Genomic DNA, 17009 nt, shown 5'->3' on the forward strand with positions numbered 1-17009 from the left:
ACAGTGTCTTCTTGCCCCACCTCCGCCACCTGACCTGAGACTGGCCAGGCTTCTGCACCAGTCCCAGGTGGCTCAGCTCCGGGGAGACAGGCGGGGCCCCACAGGTGGTAGAAAGCAGAGACTGCCCAAAGCCGGAGGTGCACTGGGGTCCAGCCAGGGGGCTGAGAGGAGCAGGGGGTGGGGCCAGGAGGCAGAGGAGAGCCCTCTGCCAGTTGGCGGGCAGGTCGAGAGGAGCAAGTTGTGGGTGGGGGGAGCCAGCAGGGTCTCAGGGCGCAGTGCAAGTGGAGCAGGCCGGGTCCCCTTCTGAGCATAGGCCCGGCTCCATGGAGCCATTGTAAACCCGTCACTGGCTACCTTTACCTCCTCGCTGCTGCTGATGGGCTGCTGCCTTTAGAGCTGGGTGGCCAGAGAGCAGCAGCTGCAAAAGTAAGGTGGCATGATAATGGTATTGCCATAGAAACTGGCAAATTGATGAATTTGTTTAGAACTGAGACTTAAATCAATGTTTGGAGTTTATTTTTTTTAATTGAAACAAAACTGAAAATTTGTGCATCTAAATTTTTATATTCGACTGTTCTGTTTCAATTTGAGATTTGTGTTATTTTGTATTGTTCTTCAATGAATTAACACAGAATACAGGAGGCATGTAGTATTATTTTATTAATAATTAATTAATTTAGCTAACACCTTTTATCCAAGGTGACTTCATTAACTTACTCTAGCAGTTTATCATTTTGTTTTGATTGTTCATTTGCTATAACAAACAAAAGGCTTGGATCCCAACAGTATTGTCGTAGTACGCTATTTGTGTAAAAATATCATGAAAGCAATGTGTTAGGTGTAGTGAGATTGTGAGGCCTGATACGAGTTGCTGATCCAAAATAATAAACTCTTTGCCAGCTGGCACCTCTGTCATGCGCCTTCTGCCTGGCAATCATACTGGACAGTAGTGCCCATATGCAGTGACCTTTTGTGCGGGTGGGACTTGCACAGTAACCGAGCATATGCCTTTCCCTTCCACCACAGGGAGTGAAGGTGTGGAGAGATATTTGGGATTCCAGGCTCATCTAGTTTCTCAGTGCCTACAGCTTGATACTCCAGTGGGCCCACTGAGGGTTCTGAAACCAACCACTGTGCTGTGATCCTTTGATACAGGGCCCGAGATGGGATTTTGCTGTTTGAACCTCAGTGCTGTGTTCTATCACTGGCTCAAAATGGTAATGTCCTGTGTCTTGTACTGGGAGTGAATTCTTCACCTTGCTACTCCCACCAACATCCATTCTAGCACCATCAACTCCCTTCAGCATGTATGCCCTCACCAGCATCTATTCTTCACTTGATGCTGATGCAACCTTACCACCACCAGATCACTCAGATCTGCATGTAGATCTGCTTATATATGCGGACTGGAGCAAGACTCTTTCTGAGGAACCATACAAGTCCCCTTTGGAGGAGCATACAGATTGATGCTTCATCTACTTCCCCTCCAGATGAACAGAGACAGTTTCTTTAGCTACTGGGGAAAATGACAAGTACTTTCGAGCTGCAAATAGGCATTATTGCACTGCAACATATCTCCACTTCTACAATGATCAAGGTCCATGGGTCTGACACATGCCTATCACAATATGTGGTGTATCTCATCCAGTGCACTAAATGCCCCAGTATGGCTGAAACCACACACCCTACTTTCTCAAATGAACCCACAAAGGAAAATGATAAAAATCAAACACCACATCTCCTGTGGGTGAACACTTTTCACAAAGTGATCACTATGTCTGATCTCTGTCCTCATCCTCAAAAGGAAACCCACATATCACTTTCAAAAGACAAGCCTGGGAGCTTAAATTCATAACTTTGGTAGACTTTAAAAATCATGGACTGAATAGACACCCTGGATTTATGATTTATTGTTACAATTATCTCTAACCCACTAACTCCCCTCACCAGCTATTCCCCCTCTCCCTATGGGCAAAGTGCTGCCCATTTTAAAGTGCTGCATTGGCGCGTAGCACTTTAATGAAGACTCTCTAAGCCGATGGGAGAGATTTCTCCTGTCAGTGTAGTTAATCCACTTCCCCAAGAGACCACGTAGCTATGTCAGTGGGAGAAGCATTTTGTCTACATGGGTGGGGTTAGGTCAGTGTAACTATGGCTATGTCTACACTAGCACTTTTGTCGGTTAGGGGTGTGGGGAAAAAAACCCCACACCCCTGACCGACCTAAGTTTCACCAACAAAAGTGCTGATGTGGACAGCACTATATCGACGGGAGATATTCTCATGCCAACATAGCCTCTGCTGTTCATTGGGGGTGATTTAATTATGCCAGCAGGACAGCTCTCTCCTGCTGGCATAGACTGGCTACATGGGAGACCTTACAACAGTACAGCTGTGCTGCTGTAAGATCCGTAATGTAGACGTAGCTTGTGTCTCTCAGGGGTGTGGATTTTTCACATCCTTGAGAGAAGTAGTTATAGTGAAGTTGGTCTGTAGTATAGACCGGACCTAAGATTGGAGGGGTGTTAACGGGCCATTTAACACATATGGTGAGAGTCCATTTAAAGTGACGTACTTACACTAAACAATCTGTTCCACCTTGTATTTAGCTGTGACACTGGATAAGTTTCCCAGACCTGAAGAAGAGCTCTGTGAAGCTTGAAAGCTTGTCTCTCACCAACAGAGGTTGGTCCGGTAAAAGATATTACCTCACCCCCTCTTGTCTCTCTATTTTAATATTAACATTTTAAAATGTTTAATCCGATGGCTAGCTGTCTAGCCTTCACAGCCAGTGTACTACTGTAACATGCTGTACCTCAAAATTACACCCTGTAATCGCCATATTCACAATTTTTATATGGTATATTTTGTACAAAGTATGCCTTGTGAGGTATCATCTGAAAAGTCATAATTTGCTTAACATTGTTGTCCTGTTAAAACTTGTGCCTCAATACTGTATATGGAGTTATGAGATTTTGCTATAGGTTTGTTACTGAAACATATTGTGAGTCTGGGAAATGCCCACTGACTAGTACCTCAGAAGTAATAAAGGCCTTGACTGTCAACTCATGTACACAGAAGGTGCAAGCAAGAATTTGCAATTCATATGAAGGACTGATTGCAGGGCCACATAAGCAATGGAACTGCCTAACCCCTTGACACAGCAAGGATTTTTCCAGCATGAGGAGTTGTGTGTTTTCCCTTTTTATACCCCAACACACAAATTACCTCACTCCTCTCTCATCTCAACACCTGGAAATAAGATTGTTTGAAAGACAAAGAGTAGCATTATTGAACTGTGGAAGAGAGTCTTAACTGGAAGGTTTTCTAGTTAGTATGAATTGTGAACTGCCTGCAGCATCTGGTGTGGTGAGAAAGTTGCTTGCTTCACATTTTACTTAGCTTGGTGAAATTTAGAAATTAGATTGCGATTTGTATCATTTTATTTCTTTTGTAACCAAATCTAACCTTTTATGCCTGTATCACTTTTATAATCACTTAAAAGCTATCTTTAGATAAAAGAACAGAACTAGATTATCTAAACTAGTATGTTTTGATTTGATGTGTGTGGGGAATCTCTATTCAGGTTAACAAAGGCTGTTACATATTCTTTACCCTTTGATGGAATGATGAACTAATTAATGAGCTTGCACTGCACAGTGAGGGAACTGGACAATACAAGGCACCTGTTTCTGGGGTACAGTGCTGCGACTGAGGGATATGGAGGTGTTCCCCTGTATTTGTTCATGAGTGGCTGGGAGAGAATCCATGTAACTTTGCTGGGTGTGCCTTTATATGCTAATGGCTGTGTGAGCAGGGCCTGGAGAGGCTGTTTTTCACCAGCAGAGCAGTGTAAGAGGAAACCCTAGTCTGGAGAAATAAAAGGTCACAGCTTTTCAAAAGTCCTTGTACCTGGGGCAGTGATTCTCAACCAGGAGTCTGGGGCCCCCTGAGGGGCCATGAGCAGGTTTCATGGGGGCTGCCAAGCAAGGCCAGCATTAGACTCGCTGGGGCTCAAGGCACAAAGCTGAAGTCCCAGCGCATGAGGCTGAAGTCTGGGGTCCTGAGCCCTACCACCCAGGGCTGAAGCGAAAGCCTAAGCAATGTAGCTTTGTGGGGGGCCCTGTGGCATGAGGCCCCAGGCAGTTGCCCTGCTTGCTACCGTCTAATGCCGGCCCCGGCTTTGATATGCAGAAAATCAGTTATTGTGGCACAGGTGGGCCGTGGAGGTTTTTATAGCATGAGGTTTTTTTGGGGGGGGTGCGGGGGGAGACTCCGAAAGGAAAAGGTTGAGACCTCTGCCCTGGGGGATGTCACCACTACCTTTACTGATGGGGAAACTAGAATCATTCTACAGTTGCCCTCTTTCATAGATCCCAAGATCAGAAAGGACCATTTGTGATCTTCTAGTCTGACCTTCTGTATAATACAGGCCATAGAACTCAAGGCTGAGTCTGATTCTACGCAAATAACAAGGAGGCCCTTCGAAATAATTTTCTAGTTCATGCTCAGTAAGTCCTCTGTCAAAACACAAGGGAAGGATTCTTCCGCTGTTGATCCATGCTTAGTGAGCAAAGAGAGTATTAAAGGGTCTAGTCTGAAAATTGACAATGGGGAAAATGGCACCATCATATTCAGCTGATGGTTAATATTTAATGAAATCTGAGATTCTGCAGAAGATGAGGGCTCTCACTTGCTACGAATGAATGGATTTTAAGTCGTGTGTGAGGTTACAGGAGGAAAACTGTACTCTTCAGAGATGAAGTTAGTATGTATTGTTTCTCATTGCTTTTTTTCTAAATTTTAAATTTTAGAGTAAACTTGAGCAGGCTAAAACAAATGTTACCTTTATACTCTAGGTCAGTTTTTTTAATTCGTCCATGCATAATGTATAAATTACCCTTAAACCACACAAAACAATATAGGGATCAGTGATTTTTATTTTATACTTAGCTACAGCAACTGACTGGATTAGTGAATACTAGTCTGATTTAATCAAGTGTGATATCTTCAAGTTTTAGGCTAAATGTGGTATGATTCTAATAGCTGAGCAATTTTGGGAAGTAAGCAGTTTTTATTTTATTGGTTTGACTAAGGTCACACTACAGTGAAGTTCATAATTTCTTTCACTAAGAATGAACATACACTAGTTATGCATGGCATAACTAAGATAGTTCTTTCTGCTTTATATTACTACTCTTATACAGAACAAGAAAACTTTTATTCAGATGCCTTTGACCCGCCCCATTTTTTTTCTTCTGCTGGCACCTCATACATCCAAACCATGCAGATGTTCTCCCTCTCCCTCCCTCTTCTGTCCTCCTGACCCTGTATCCTACTCCAACCATTGTGGATGGTTCTTTTCTTCTCCCTTTTATTATTTTCATCATTGGGTCATAAACATGATACTTCTTCCCAACCTGCAATACAAATGACACTTTTTTCTTTTGAGGATTGTCTAGATTAAACAAATATTCACTCTAGTCCTCAGTTGATGGAGAACTTTCCTCCCTCTTAAATACTGTGAATCAGAAGATTCAGATCAGTTATTCCCTAGTGAAGGCTTAGAGGTCTTCATTGGATTAATTCATTTCTCTCAAGCTACCAGCAACTTAACCTCCTGTTCAGGATCCCCCTCAAGATGAAAAGGCACATCTTTTGAGAAATCTGTAGATTTCACCCCACACATTTCTCCGTATGCTCCAAGCCTGAAAAGAAGTCAATCATTAAAGTATCTCTATATGAGATTATGCCAGGTTAAGGCCATCAAGTTCTCTTCTGACCTGACAATTGACCTGACGATTGACTCCTCTTTCTTGTTCTTAGTCAGGTTCAGTCAAAGGTGAGAGATTTTGATCCCTTTGAGAGGGACTCTCCAGAGGCCCCAAAGATCAAAAAGCCCTGAGCCCGCTCCCGCACTCCAAACCCCCCAGCCCCAGCCCGGACCCCTCTCCTGCACCCCAATCCTAGCCCAGAGCCCTCCACCCTGAACCCTTCTGGCCCCACCCTGGAGCCGAGGGGAAGCTCCAAGCCTCCACCTTCTCCCCCACGGGACTTTGTGGCTCGCGACTGATTTTTTTTTTTTTTTTTTTCCCCCCCCCTGTGGATCAATGGCCTCTGATAGAAAAAAGGTTCCCTACCCCTGATCTAAATTATCAACATTAATGTGCCTAAGGTCCCAGATCCACAATGGGACTTAGACTCCTAAACCTCAGAAATAGGTGCTGCTGTGATCTGTAAAAAACCCCTGCTAAGCTGCAGCAGAACTCTCTAGGTGCTTAAATTCACTCCGCGGCTAGATTTCTGCTGTAAAAGTTCCCTAGGTGCCTAAGCTTCTGCCTCTAGATTTGTGCATTGCTGCCTGATGCAGGTGTCTGGGCACTCGTCTCATCCTTAAGCCCCAGGGTGATCTCTATACCAGTTGAAGATGTGATGCTCCACCTATTTTTGTCTGTGTGGCCCAGTCGGGTAGACACGATCAATTTATGGCCAGCAGAGTAAAGGACAATAAGAAGGGGTTTGTAAATTGTATTGGGAAGAATTTTGTTGGTCCATTACTAGATGGGAATTGTAGAATAGTCAATAACGAAAAGGCAGAATTGTTCAATAAATATTTGTTTTCTGGTGGGGGAAGAGGAGAAAAGGATGATGTAGTCCTATCAGATGATGATGATGAAAAAACGGGTGGATTTGATTTAAATCAAGTTGATTTAACTCACTAGTCAGGAAGACTCGAGTTAATCATGGATTTCTACATAAAAGTGCATTCTTGTTGGTTGTTATAACCTTAATACATATTCTTCACAACTCAGAGATAGATATAGGTTTCATTTTTAGAAGGTACACACTATACATTTTTTAAAGTGATTTATTTTGGAAACTTTTCAGATTAGTTGTACAGCTATATCAGAAAATGATTGTTTAGTTATTTCATTTAGCAAAGGGGTAATTGAAGCAGATATTTATGAAGTCATTGGGAGGTGAACTATCTCCAATTCAACAGGTTAATCATTAATATTTGGAGGATTTTCTTGCCATGCTGTATTAGGAGGAGAACATCACCAGACAGACATTTAAATTGTTTTAGTTAACTAAAACAACAACATTGTGTATTCTGGATTTTTTTTCTTTAACAGCAAACATAATATTTTAACAAAACAAGCATATGAATTTTTGAATTTAGTTAAACATTCAAGTTTTTTAAAATCAGGTTTGGTTTTTGTTAAAATTGTTTAAAATAGTTAAATGAAATTTAAAAACAAAAATTAAATGGACTATGTCAGCCAGGTCAACATGGGAAACTTAAAATATTGGCTTCTGCAGCTAACTTGGTCGTCTTCACTTTCTTTTTCCTGTTTGTTCATAATCTGGAAAAGAACAAGCTTTCCTGTGGGTTTTTTTTTTCCCCCCTCTGGACTGAAACCATTTCTCAATTTGGAATGAATTAGTCCAAAGGAAGAAAATGTTCTTTCTACACCGGCAGAAGAAGCTACTGCTGTTAAAAGTGAGATCATCACTTCAACAGTCTCCGAATCCAAGTGTTAAGTGACTGCCACCACTTCACTGGTGTGACTTTCTTTAAAACATCATCAGCAAACATATATTTCTTGAATGGTTCTTATTCCCAAACTGGGTCTCTCTTACAGCCTACTGCCATTATAGGTTTTCCCTTCTAGTGAGAGAATGGTATGGGAGATCTCAAATCAATGAAGGCTACACTCAGAAAGACCTCAAGACTTCTGGAATATGCTGCTCAAACAGTTTCACTTTTGTTTCTACTGTGTGTCCCTCCCTTTTCACATTTATCTCCAGACTTCTTCTCCTTGTCCAGATCTATTCTGCCCCCAACAATCTTCTATTCATTGAACTTTTTGAAACTTTTAGACAGAGGTAAGAGATTGACTCTGTGTACACAAATTTGCAGAGGGACAGTAGGGTTGAGGCCTGTTATTTCTCACCTCTATATATTATTTATTTAAAAACATTTTTGCTGTTAACAAGCATGTTATCTCTGGAGACACAAATCCACAGTGTGAGAACTGCAAAACTAAGCATCTCTGATGGTATCTTCTAGGCTGAACACTGAGTCCCATTGAGTAGATAGAAAGATTAATCTATACAGAAGCCCCTGGAACCCCATAAGATTGGGTCCCTAATCCATGAACTATTGGAACTCATTTACAAAACTTTTCTTAAACATTACATGAATATATAGTCTCATACTATAGAATTAGAATTTATAATCCCTATTCCATGATGAGATATCTTTATAATGTATCTTAATTAAAACTGTCTTTAGATAGGTTTTTCCTCAAAAAGCATTTTATCCAAAAAATCCAATTGTAAATAAATCTGTTTATTTAAACAAAAAAAAATCATTGATTTTTATCCACCCTGGAAGAAACACTTTCCATTTCAATAATAACTCAGGAAGGTGTTGAATAGCAGATACTAAAGTTAGACATTTAATATCAATGGGTCCAGGTAGCTCGTATCCAAGAGTTAAAAAGTTGGCTGAGGAGCTTGCTTCACTGTTAATGTTGATTTTATTTATTTATTTTTTTTTCTGATAAATCTTGGAACACTAGGAAAGTTCCAGAAGACTAAAAGAAAGTTAATGTTGTGCCAGGTATTTAAAAAGGGTAAATGAGATGACTTGGGTAATTATGGGTCTGTTACCATGACAGTGATCCTAGGCAAAATAATGGAGTGCCTGATAATTACATTACCCTCCTTTAATTCTTTAATGCCAGTCAACATGAGTTTATGTAAAAATAGATTCTGTCTAACTTGCAATCTTATCAAAAAAGATATCAAGTTTGGTTGATAAAGATTAGTAGATTTAGAATTCTGTAGGCTATATGACTTGATCCTGCATGATATTTTGATTAAAAAAATTAGAACGATATAACATGAACATGGCACACGTTAAATTGATTAAAAACTGCATAACTGACAGGTTTCAAAATTTAATTGTAAAAGGGGAATTGTCGTTGAGTGAGTGTATGTCTAGTTGGGGTCTCGCATCGATTAGTTCTTGGCCCTGTGCTCTTTAATTTATTTTATCAATGACTTGGAAGAAAACAAAATCATAACTAAATAAATTTTTGCAGATGACCCAAAATTTGGGGTGGGAGGTAAAGAGGAGGACAGTATTTTTCATCACTGGCAATTTTAAAATCAAGATATGCTCTGCCTAGTTCAAATAGGAATTGGTTTTGGGAAGTTCTGTGGCCTGTGTTATGCAGAAGGTCAGACTCGATGATCACAGCAGTCCTTTCTGGCATTAGACTTTATGAATACTTATACCTTACTGGTTCTAAACAAAGTCTGTTAATTCACAAAAAAGCCTTGCATCTTTATGGACAGTTTGATAAAGACCTTTGCTCACTGTGCAACAGTAGTCAAGTAAATGTTAGACTATGTACTTAATGGAATAGAGAATGCTATGGAAATATGATTTCAATTTATTAAAACAGTTATGTAGCCTCCCCTAGAATACTGTGTTCAGTTCTGGTTACTCAAGAAATAGAAGCGGCTCAGAGATGAGTTGAGAAAATTGAGATGAAAAGAGGAGACATGGTGAAAATAATGAATGGCATAGAAACGGATGACCTTAACTCTGCCCACAAACCTAAAATGCCATAATCCTAAAGCTATTGCACAACAACGCTACAGTGGAGAGCTAAGGTTGTTTGGTATCCTGATTAAGCATTTCCATACCCCAACGTGTTTGGATTTATTTTATATTTGATTGTGAATTTGGGGGATTTATAACACTTGATTTTTGGGATAATTGAAACACCTGTAATGTATTTTACTTTATTTACTGATACGTACTCCCAACCTTAACGCCATTTTCCTATAGTTTGTCTTGACATGTATAAACTGTTAGTTAGGAGGAAACTTTCCCTGGGGGGGCAGATTTCTCCATAATTGTTATTACAGAGTTTCTTGTAACTTTTTCTGAAGCAGCTGGTTTTGGATATTGTCAAATATGGGGTATTAAATTTTGATGGTCCACTCATCTGATCCAGCATGGTAATTATGTCTGAAATTACAATCTGAATATACATATGTGGATAGTGTTCATTTTAATCCTAATGGAATAAATTAAGAATGACCGAATGTCATTACAAAGCCTAATACTGGAGGGAGTTTAGGATAAGAGACAGGAAAGAGGAGCATTGTTACTCAAAAATAAAAAATCCATTTTAATTTTTACTGGTTACTTCAGCCAAAATACAACACTAGGAGAACTATGTAATTATTTAACCTGAAAGAAGAAACAGTAGAGCAGTATTAAGATTGATTGATTGACGTAGCATGGGTAAAGAGGAACTGGTATTTCTACACTGCCCAACAGTTGGGACTAGGGGATGTGAAAATCAGTGTGCACCAAAGTGCTGCTCTGTAACTCCCCATATGGACGCTGCGGGTACAAACTAAAAGTTTCCTAGTTTGCATTAATGATAGTTCGTTAACAATAGTGAACTGTATAGTTACACAATTACCACATTTGTAGGTAAGATACCAAGTGTAATGAAATGAGAGCTTGGACAGAGAACACTTTACTAGAGGGATCCAGTGCCAAAAGACTGTTTTAACCTTGAAAAATTAGGTTGAGCCTAGAAGTTTGGTTTAGGTAGAGGTCTACCCAACTTGAAAGATTTGTTCTAAATTTTGGGGGGTTTATTTTTAGCTGAAAGCTGAAATAATAAACTCGCAAAGTACCATGACAGCTTAAAGTTATTTCAGTTCCTGTGGGACATTAAATTTAAAAATATATGTTTAATGATTGAATGTTCTGCCTCTTTTCCCCTGTGTGGTAGTTGAGTCTACAACCCACAGTTTACATGCATCAGAATTGTGTGACAAACTGAAAAGTGTGAAGTTTGAGATTGGCAGAATACTAGCTCTGAGTAATTCTAATATGCATAAGAGATGGAGGAGAGCCAACTGTGTCCCCTTATGTTCCTTAAATAAACTATTTTAATCATGTATGCATTGTAGAAGCTTTCAATCAGAAATAAATTATCATTGTTTTCTTTAAGATGTTCTTTCTCTATTTTAGTAGCAGTATCATTTATCTGTCTTTCTTTAACAGAAACCTTTTGGACAGAGACACATTTTCAAAATCTGATCCAAGTAAGTAAAAAATATTTTATTATGTTTATTTGTTGCACTGGATAAACTGCAGCGTAAAGAAGTCAAGTAAACCTCAAGGGTATTTCAGCCTCTAAGTCAATTCAGTTCTTGTCCCCTCAGCAGAGACTTAACATAGTGTAATTGTGAATATGGTTTTTGTCATGTAGACAGTTGTATGTTAGGAAGTGAACTGAGACTACTGAACTCATTTCACATAGGCTACTGAATAGTCATTAGCTAATAACTTTGTTACTACTGATGTGAACCACGTTTTCGATGAGTGACATAGAATGTAAAGGTTCTATATCCCATTACCAGTTTCTTGAGCTATCTAGTCCCTTTGAAGAAGATTTAAGGTTGTTTGTTTGTTTTTGTTTGTTTATTTGCTGAGAAGTAATAAATGCAGAACTTAAATTTTTTTTTTTTTAAACGTATTCTTTTCACCTCTTTTTTCCAGGCTGCTATGCAAACTATATAGAAACCTTTTTAAAATCTCCTTTTTCTGCTAATGCTCCTAATGAATAGCATTAATCTTAAATCTAGAGTCAAAAGATGAGAAATAAATGCCATTTACATTTGTGTTGATAAATCAATATGCCTTGGGTCACTGGGCAATGTGGCATCTTGGTTGTAAACCCTCAAAGAGCAGATGTGAAAGACAATAGACCACTCCTAGACTAATGTAAGAATGCAGCTGTGCAGAGAACCATGTCCCTGAACGTGATCTTGGCAGGATTGTCCTTGGCATGAAATTCTTGGCTTTGGTCCAGCATGGACACTTTCTACTCATAGACTGTAAAGTCAGAAGAGACCATCGTGATCATCTAATCCTGGGGTTCTCACAACAGATTTTTTGGTGGCCGTACACTGAGGCCACCAACTCTTGCTGGTGGCCGCTTTGACAATTTTTCCTAAAATATTTAATTCACTTTAGGAAAAACAAATACATATGTGCATATACATGTCCAGTCTTAGTAATTTATTTTATGTTGGGATGTTTTTTCAGACTCAATAATAATAACATACAGTTGTCTCTATTCTTTACTGGACCTAAACAGAATAGAAACACAAGGTGCTTTAGAGACTAACAAATTTATTAGAGCATAAGCTTTCGTGGACTACAGCCCACTTCTTATGCATCCGAAGAAGTGGGCTGTAGTCCACGAAAGCTTATGCTCTAATAAATTTGTTAGTCTCTAAGGTGCCACAAGTCCTCCTGTTCTTCTTTTTGCGGATACAGACTAACACGGCTGCTACTCTGAAACAAGGTGCTTTGCATGTTCTTGTCTTCTTGTTGTTGTTTCTTTTGCTTTTTTTTGTTTGTTTGTTGTGTGGGTTGTTTTTTTTTTTTTAAAGACTTGCTAGCTAGGAAGTCTGGTTCTGTGAAAAGTGATATTTGTATGTTTAATATCACTTTTCACAGCAGAGATTTGTAAGCTAGCTGGGAGGCAGTGAAAAGTGATATGAACAAACATGCAAATATCACTTTTCACTGCAGACTTACTCAGCCCTGGCAAGCTGGGGGTGGAGGGGGGCAAATATAAGCCTTGGATGGGGAGATGGGAGGCAGTGGGGGCCAAGGATGATGGGGTGATGGACTGAGGCCACAGCAGGAGCCAGAGGGGTGTGTGTGTGAGCCTGAAGCTCAGCGGCCAGAGCCTGAAGCCCAGTGGCCTGGGAGTGGAGCTAAAGCCCAGAGCCCAAAGCCCCACGGTCAGAGCCCGTGGCCAGAGCCTGCCGACATGTGGCCAGAGCCTGCCACCTGCCACACCAGGGCTGAAGCCGGAAGCCTGAGCCCCACCACCCCTGGGAAGGTGGGGAACTCACACCAGCTGTTTGCTCCTCCAACTTTTGTGGTCAAGACCCCTCTTCTCCTTCCCCCCCCCCCCCCCCGTCACTGCCCAGGAGGCTGTGGCTGCAAGAAAAGCCCCTGGTGGCCACATGCGGCCATGGTAGCCACATTTGAGAAACGCTGATCTAGTCTGACCTGCACATTGCAGACCATAGAACCTCACCCACCCACTCCTATAATAGACCCCTAACCTCTGGCTGAGTTACTGAAGTCCTCAAATCATGGTTTAAAGACTTCAAGTTACATAGAATTCACCATTTACACTAGTTTAACTCTGCAAGTGACCCATGCCCCATGTTGCAGTGTCTCTGCCAACCTGACCCAGGGAAAAATTCCTTCCCGTCCTTAAATATGGCGATCACTTAGACCCTGAGCATGTGGGCAATATTCACCAGGCAGACACCTGGGAAAGAATTCTGTGTAGTAACTCAGAGTCCTCCTCATCCGGTATCCCATCTCTGACAATTTGGGGATATTTGCTAAAAGCAGTCGTTGATGGGCCACCTTCCTTTGTAGGCAGTCCCATCATACCATCTGCTCCATAAACTTATCAAGTTCAGTCTTGAACCCAGTTAGGTTTTTTGCCTACTCCCCTGCTCCCTGGGAAGGCTGTTCCAGAAATTCACTCCTGTAATGGGTAGAAACCTTCACCTAATTTTGAGCCTAAATTTGTTGATGGCCAGTTTGTATCCATTTGTTCTTGTGTCCGCATTGATGCTTAACTTAAATAACTCCTCTTCCTCCCTGGTATTTATCTCTCTGATATATTTATAAAGAGCAATCGTATCTCCCCTCAGCCTTCTTTTGGTTAGGCTAAACAGGTCAAGCTGTTTGTCTTCTCTTATAAACTAGGTTCTTCTTCGAGTGCTTGCTCATATCCATTCCATTAGGTGTGTGCGCGCCGCGTGCACGATCGTCGGAAGATTTTTACCCTAGCAACACCGGCGGGTCGGCTGTGGAGCCCCCTAGAGTGGCGCCTTCATGGCGCTGAATATATACCCCAGCCGACCCGGCGCCCCCTCAGTTCCTTCTTACCGCCCCTGACGGTCGTTGGAACTGTGGAGCGCTGCTTAGCTGTTCTCCACTTTCCCTAGCTTAGTTAGTCATTCGCAGTTATAGTTATAGTTGTAGTTCTAGTGTTTATAGTTAAATAGTTAAATAGTTTAAAGTTGTTTAGTTGTTATTGTTGTTCAGGGGATTAGGGGGGTCGTCTCCCCCCCTTTCTCCCCCGACCGCGGGGCCGGGCTCATGCCCAACGCTCCCGGCTTCAAGCAGTGCGCCTCCTGCGCTAAGCCTATGCCCACGAGCGACCCACACGACTCCTGTCTGAAGTGCCTGGGAGAGTCCCATCAAACAGATAAGTGCAAGATCTGTAAGGCCTTCAGACCAAGGACCAAGAAGGAGCGGGACTTTCGGCTCCGGCAACTCCTGATGGAGGCGGCACTTAGCCCGGACGCTCCATCTACAAGTCAGGCCCCGGCACCTAGCGCCTCGGTGCGCAGTGCCCCGGCGGCACCGGCTATGACGACCACGCGAGTGGCGTCGGACAAGCCTCCCCGGCACCGAACCTCGTCGGCACCGCAAGTACAGCAAGTGCCTCGGCGCCGGTCATTATCCCCGGGGCATAAAAAAGCCCATAAGACGGGGACCTCGGTGCCGAAGACGCCGGCTCCTCCAGTGCCGGGAGTAGAGCCGCGTCCACCGGTGGAGCACCGAAAACAGGTGCCTCCAGCACCGTCGACTCCGGCACCGAGGCCGTTGAGTCCGGTGCAGATAGCGTCTCCACCGAGACCGGCGGTGATACAGTGCCTCCCGTCGACTCCGGAGACCTTCGCAGCGGCGAGAGACTTAATAGCTCTCACGGAGCCGGCACCGCCCCAACCACCGGCACCGACGGCACCGTTGACTCGCCCGGTCCAGTCGAGGGGGAAACCTGCCTTGATGCGCCCTCCATCGCAAGGGCTGGAACCTCGGCACCGATCCAGGTCCCGAAGCAGGTCCCCACGCCGCTCGCAGTCCCGGCACCGGATATCGTCTCGGCACCGGTCGTACTCGCGGCCAAGATCTTCTTCGCGGCACCGCTCTACGTCTCGGCACCACTATGATCGTCGGCACCGATCAACGTCGAGACGTAGTTCTCGGCACCGCTACGGTCGACGCTCGACGTCGAGAGGCCGCTCCCGGCACCGGGCATACTCCAGGTCCTCGTCGAGGTCCAGATCCGACTCCCGGCACCGACGAGGTCATCGGCACCGGTCGCGGTCCCGGCACCGATCGCCGGCTCCGCGTAGAGATAGATCATCTCCGGACCGGCACCGTGCGGCACCGCAGCCCACAGGAATCGTCTCGACGCTCTCGGCACCGCCGTGGCCGTCGAGGTCGGTGTCCCGCTCCTCGGAGGACCTCTCGAGATCGGCATACCCCCCTCAGGGGCAAGCCGAGGAACAGGACTTAGGTCACTGGCAGGACACAGGGGACCATTTTCATGGCCCATCTCACTGGTCGTTGGACCCCGTGGGCGTACCATCAGGCGCAAGGGGCTCCAATTGCTTCGACCTCTCGCTCCGGTCACTCCGTCAGAAGGGCCCCGGAGTCCACCATTTCTCGGCCTCCGCCAGGGGGCATGGAGGCTTCTGTGTCCACACCACCGGACGCCCCGGACCCAGGCGCAGGTGACGTTCCAGCTCAGGAACAGGGAGAACAGGACCAGCCCTTGGATCCTGTTCCACCGGAGGCATCTTCCTCTTCTTCTCCGGATGAGGCGGTGGCGGGCACATCGTGCACAGGCCCACCCCCAATAGATCTTCGGGCTCACCAGGATCTTCTGCGCAGGATGGCCCGTAACATGGACCTGCAGGCGGAGGAGATAGTGGAGGTGCACGACCCGATCGTGAATATCCTCGGAGCGGATGCCCCATCGAGGGTGGCGTTACCCCTGATCCGCACGATTCAGGCCAATGCTTCTACGATATGGCAGACTCCTGCCTCTATCCCGCCCACAGCGAGAGGGGTGGAAAGGAAATACTTTGTCCCATCTAAAGACTACGGGTACTTGTATACCCACCCCCAGCCGTGTTCTCTGGTGGTGGCATCAGTGAACGCAAGGGAGCGCCACGGCCAGCAGGCCGCAGCGCCCAAATCAAAGGAGGCTAAGCGCCTCGATTTATTCGGCCGTAAAGTTTACTCAGCCGGGGGGCTGCAACTTAGAGCGGCTAATCAACAGGCGCTCTTGAGCCGCTATAGTTTTAACTCCTGGAACTCTATGGGGAAGTTCAAGGAGTTGGTTCCCCAAGAGTCCAGGGAGGAGTTTGGAGCCCTGGTAGAGGAGGGTAAGAAGGTGGCTCGGACCTCCTTACAGGCCTCCTTAGACATAGCGGACTCTGCTGCGAGAACCCTGGCCTCAGGTATCACTATGCGGAGGATCTCCTGGCTCCAGGTTTCGGGTCTGCCTCAGGAACTGCAGCAAACTCTGCAGGATCTACCCTTCGAAGGTCAAGGGTTGTTTTCTGAAAAGACGGACTCTCGCCTGCAGAGCCTCAAGGACTCCAGGACGATCATGCGTTCCTTGGGGATGCATGTTGTGGGCCCCCAGCGCAGGCCATTTAGACCGCAGCCTCAGCGCTTCTACCCCCCCCCGCCTCGTCAGAGACAGGACTCGGCCCGGAGGCGAGGTCGAGGTGGTAGAAGAAGGTGGACCGGCCCTCAACCTGGTCAGAACCAGGGGCCACCTAGACCACCTTCAGGCCCTAGGCAGAACTTTTGAAGGTGCGGTCGAGGACGGCGCCCCAGTCATCCCCCAGGATCCAGCCCCCTCCTTTCGGGATCGCCTCTCCCACTTCCACCGTGTTTGGTGCCTTTATAACTTCGGACCGTTGGGTCCTTCGCACGGTGGAGAGGGGATACGCTATCCAGTTTTCTTCAATCCCCCCCTCCCACCCCCCTTCCCCGTCCCTCTTCAGGGACCCTTCTCACGAGCAACTTCTTATACAGGAAGTTTCTACGCTCCTCGC

At 44.4% G+C, this 17009-nt stretch overlaps 1 protein-coding gene and 1 long non-coding RNA gene across 18 annotated transcripts in view; both read left to right on the forward strand.

Moving 5' to 3' along the window:
* Positions 1 to 17009, forward strand: part of CPNE8 (copine 8) — a 276759-nt gene that overhangs the window by 14636 nt on the left and 245114 nt on the right. For 15 of the 17 annotated variants that reach the window (XR_010589760.1, XR_010589758.1, XR_006174072.2 and 12 more), the window contains exon 2: positions 11107 to 11147. The exons of the other annotated variants lie outside the window; for them this stretch is intronic. Coding sequence is in view for 11 of the 15 variants with exons in the window: in XM_005286837.5 (XP_005286894.1) it covers positions 11107 to 11147 (41 nt within the window). In the remaining 4 variants the exon portion in view is untranslated. The remainder of the gene's footprint in view (positions 1 to 11106; positions 11148 to 17009) is intronic. 17 annotated transcript variants of the gene reach the window in all.
* LOC135973063 (uncharacterized) lies at positions 11837 to 12679 on the forward strand. The gene is made up of 2 exons (XR_010589765.1): positions 11837 to 12219; positions 12416 to 12679. It is a non-coding gene; the product is annotated as an uncharacterized LOC135973063 (long non-coding RNA).

Source organism: Chrysemys picta, chromosome 1 (assembly GCF_011386835.1).
Source record: "Chrysemys picta bellii isolate R12L10 chromosome 1, ASM1138683v2, whole genome shotgun sequence".
In the NCBI taxonomy this organism is placed as follows: domain Eukaryota; kingdom Metazoa; phylum Chordata; order Testudines; family Emydidae; genus Chrysemys; species Chrysemys picta.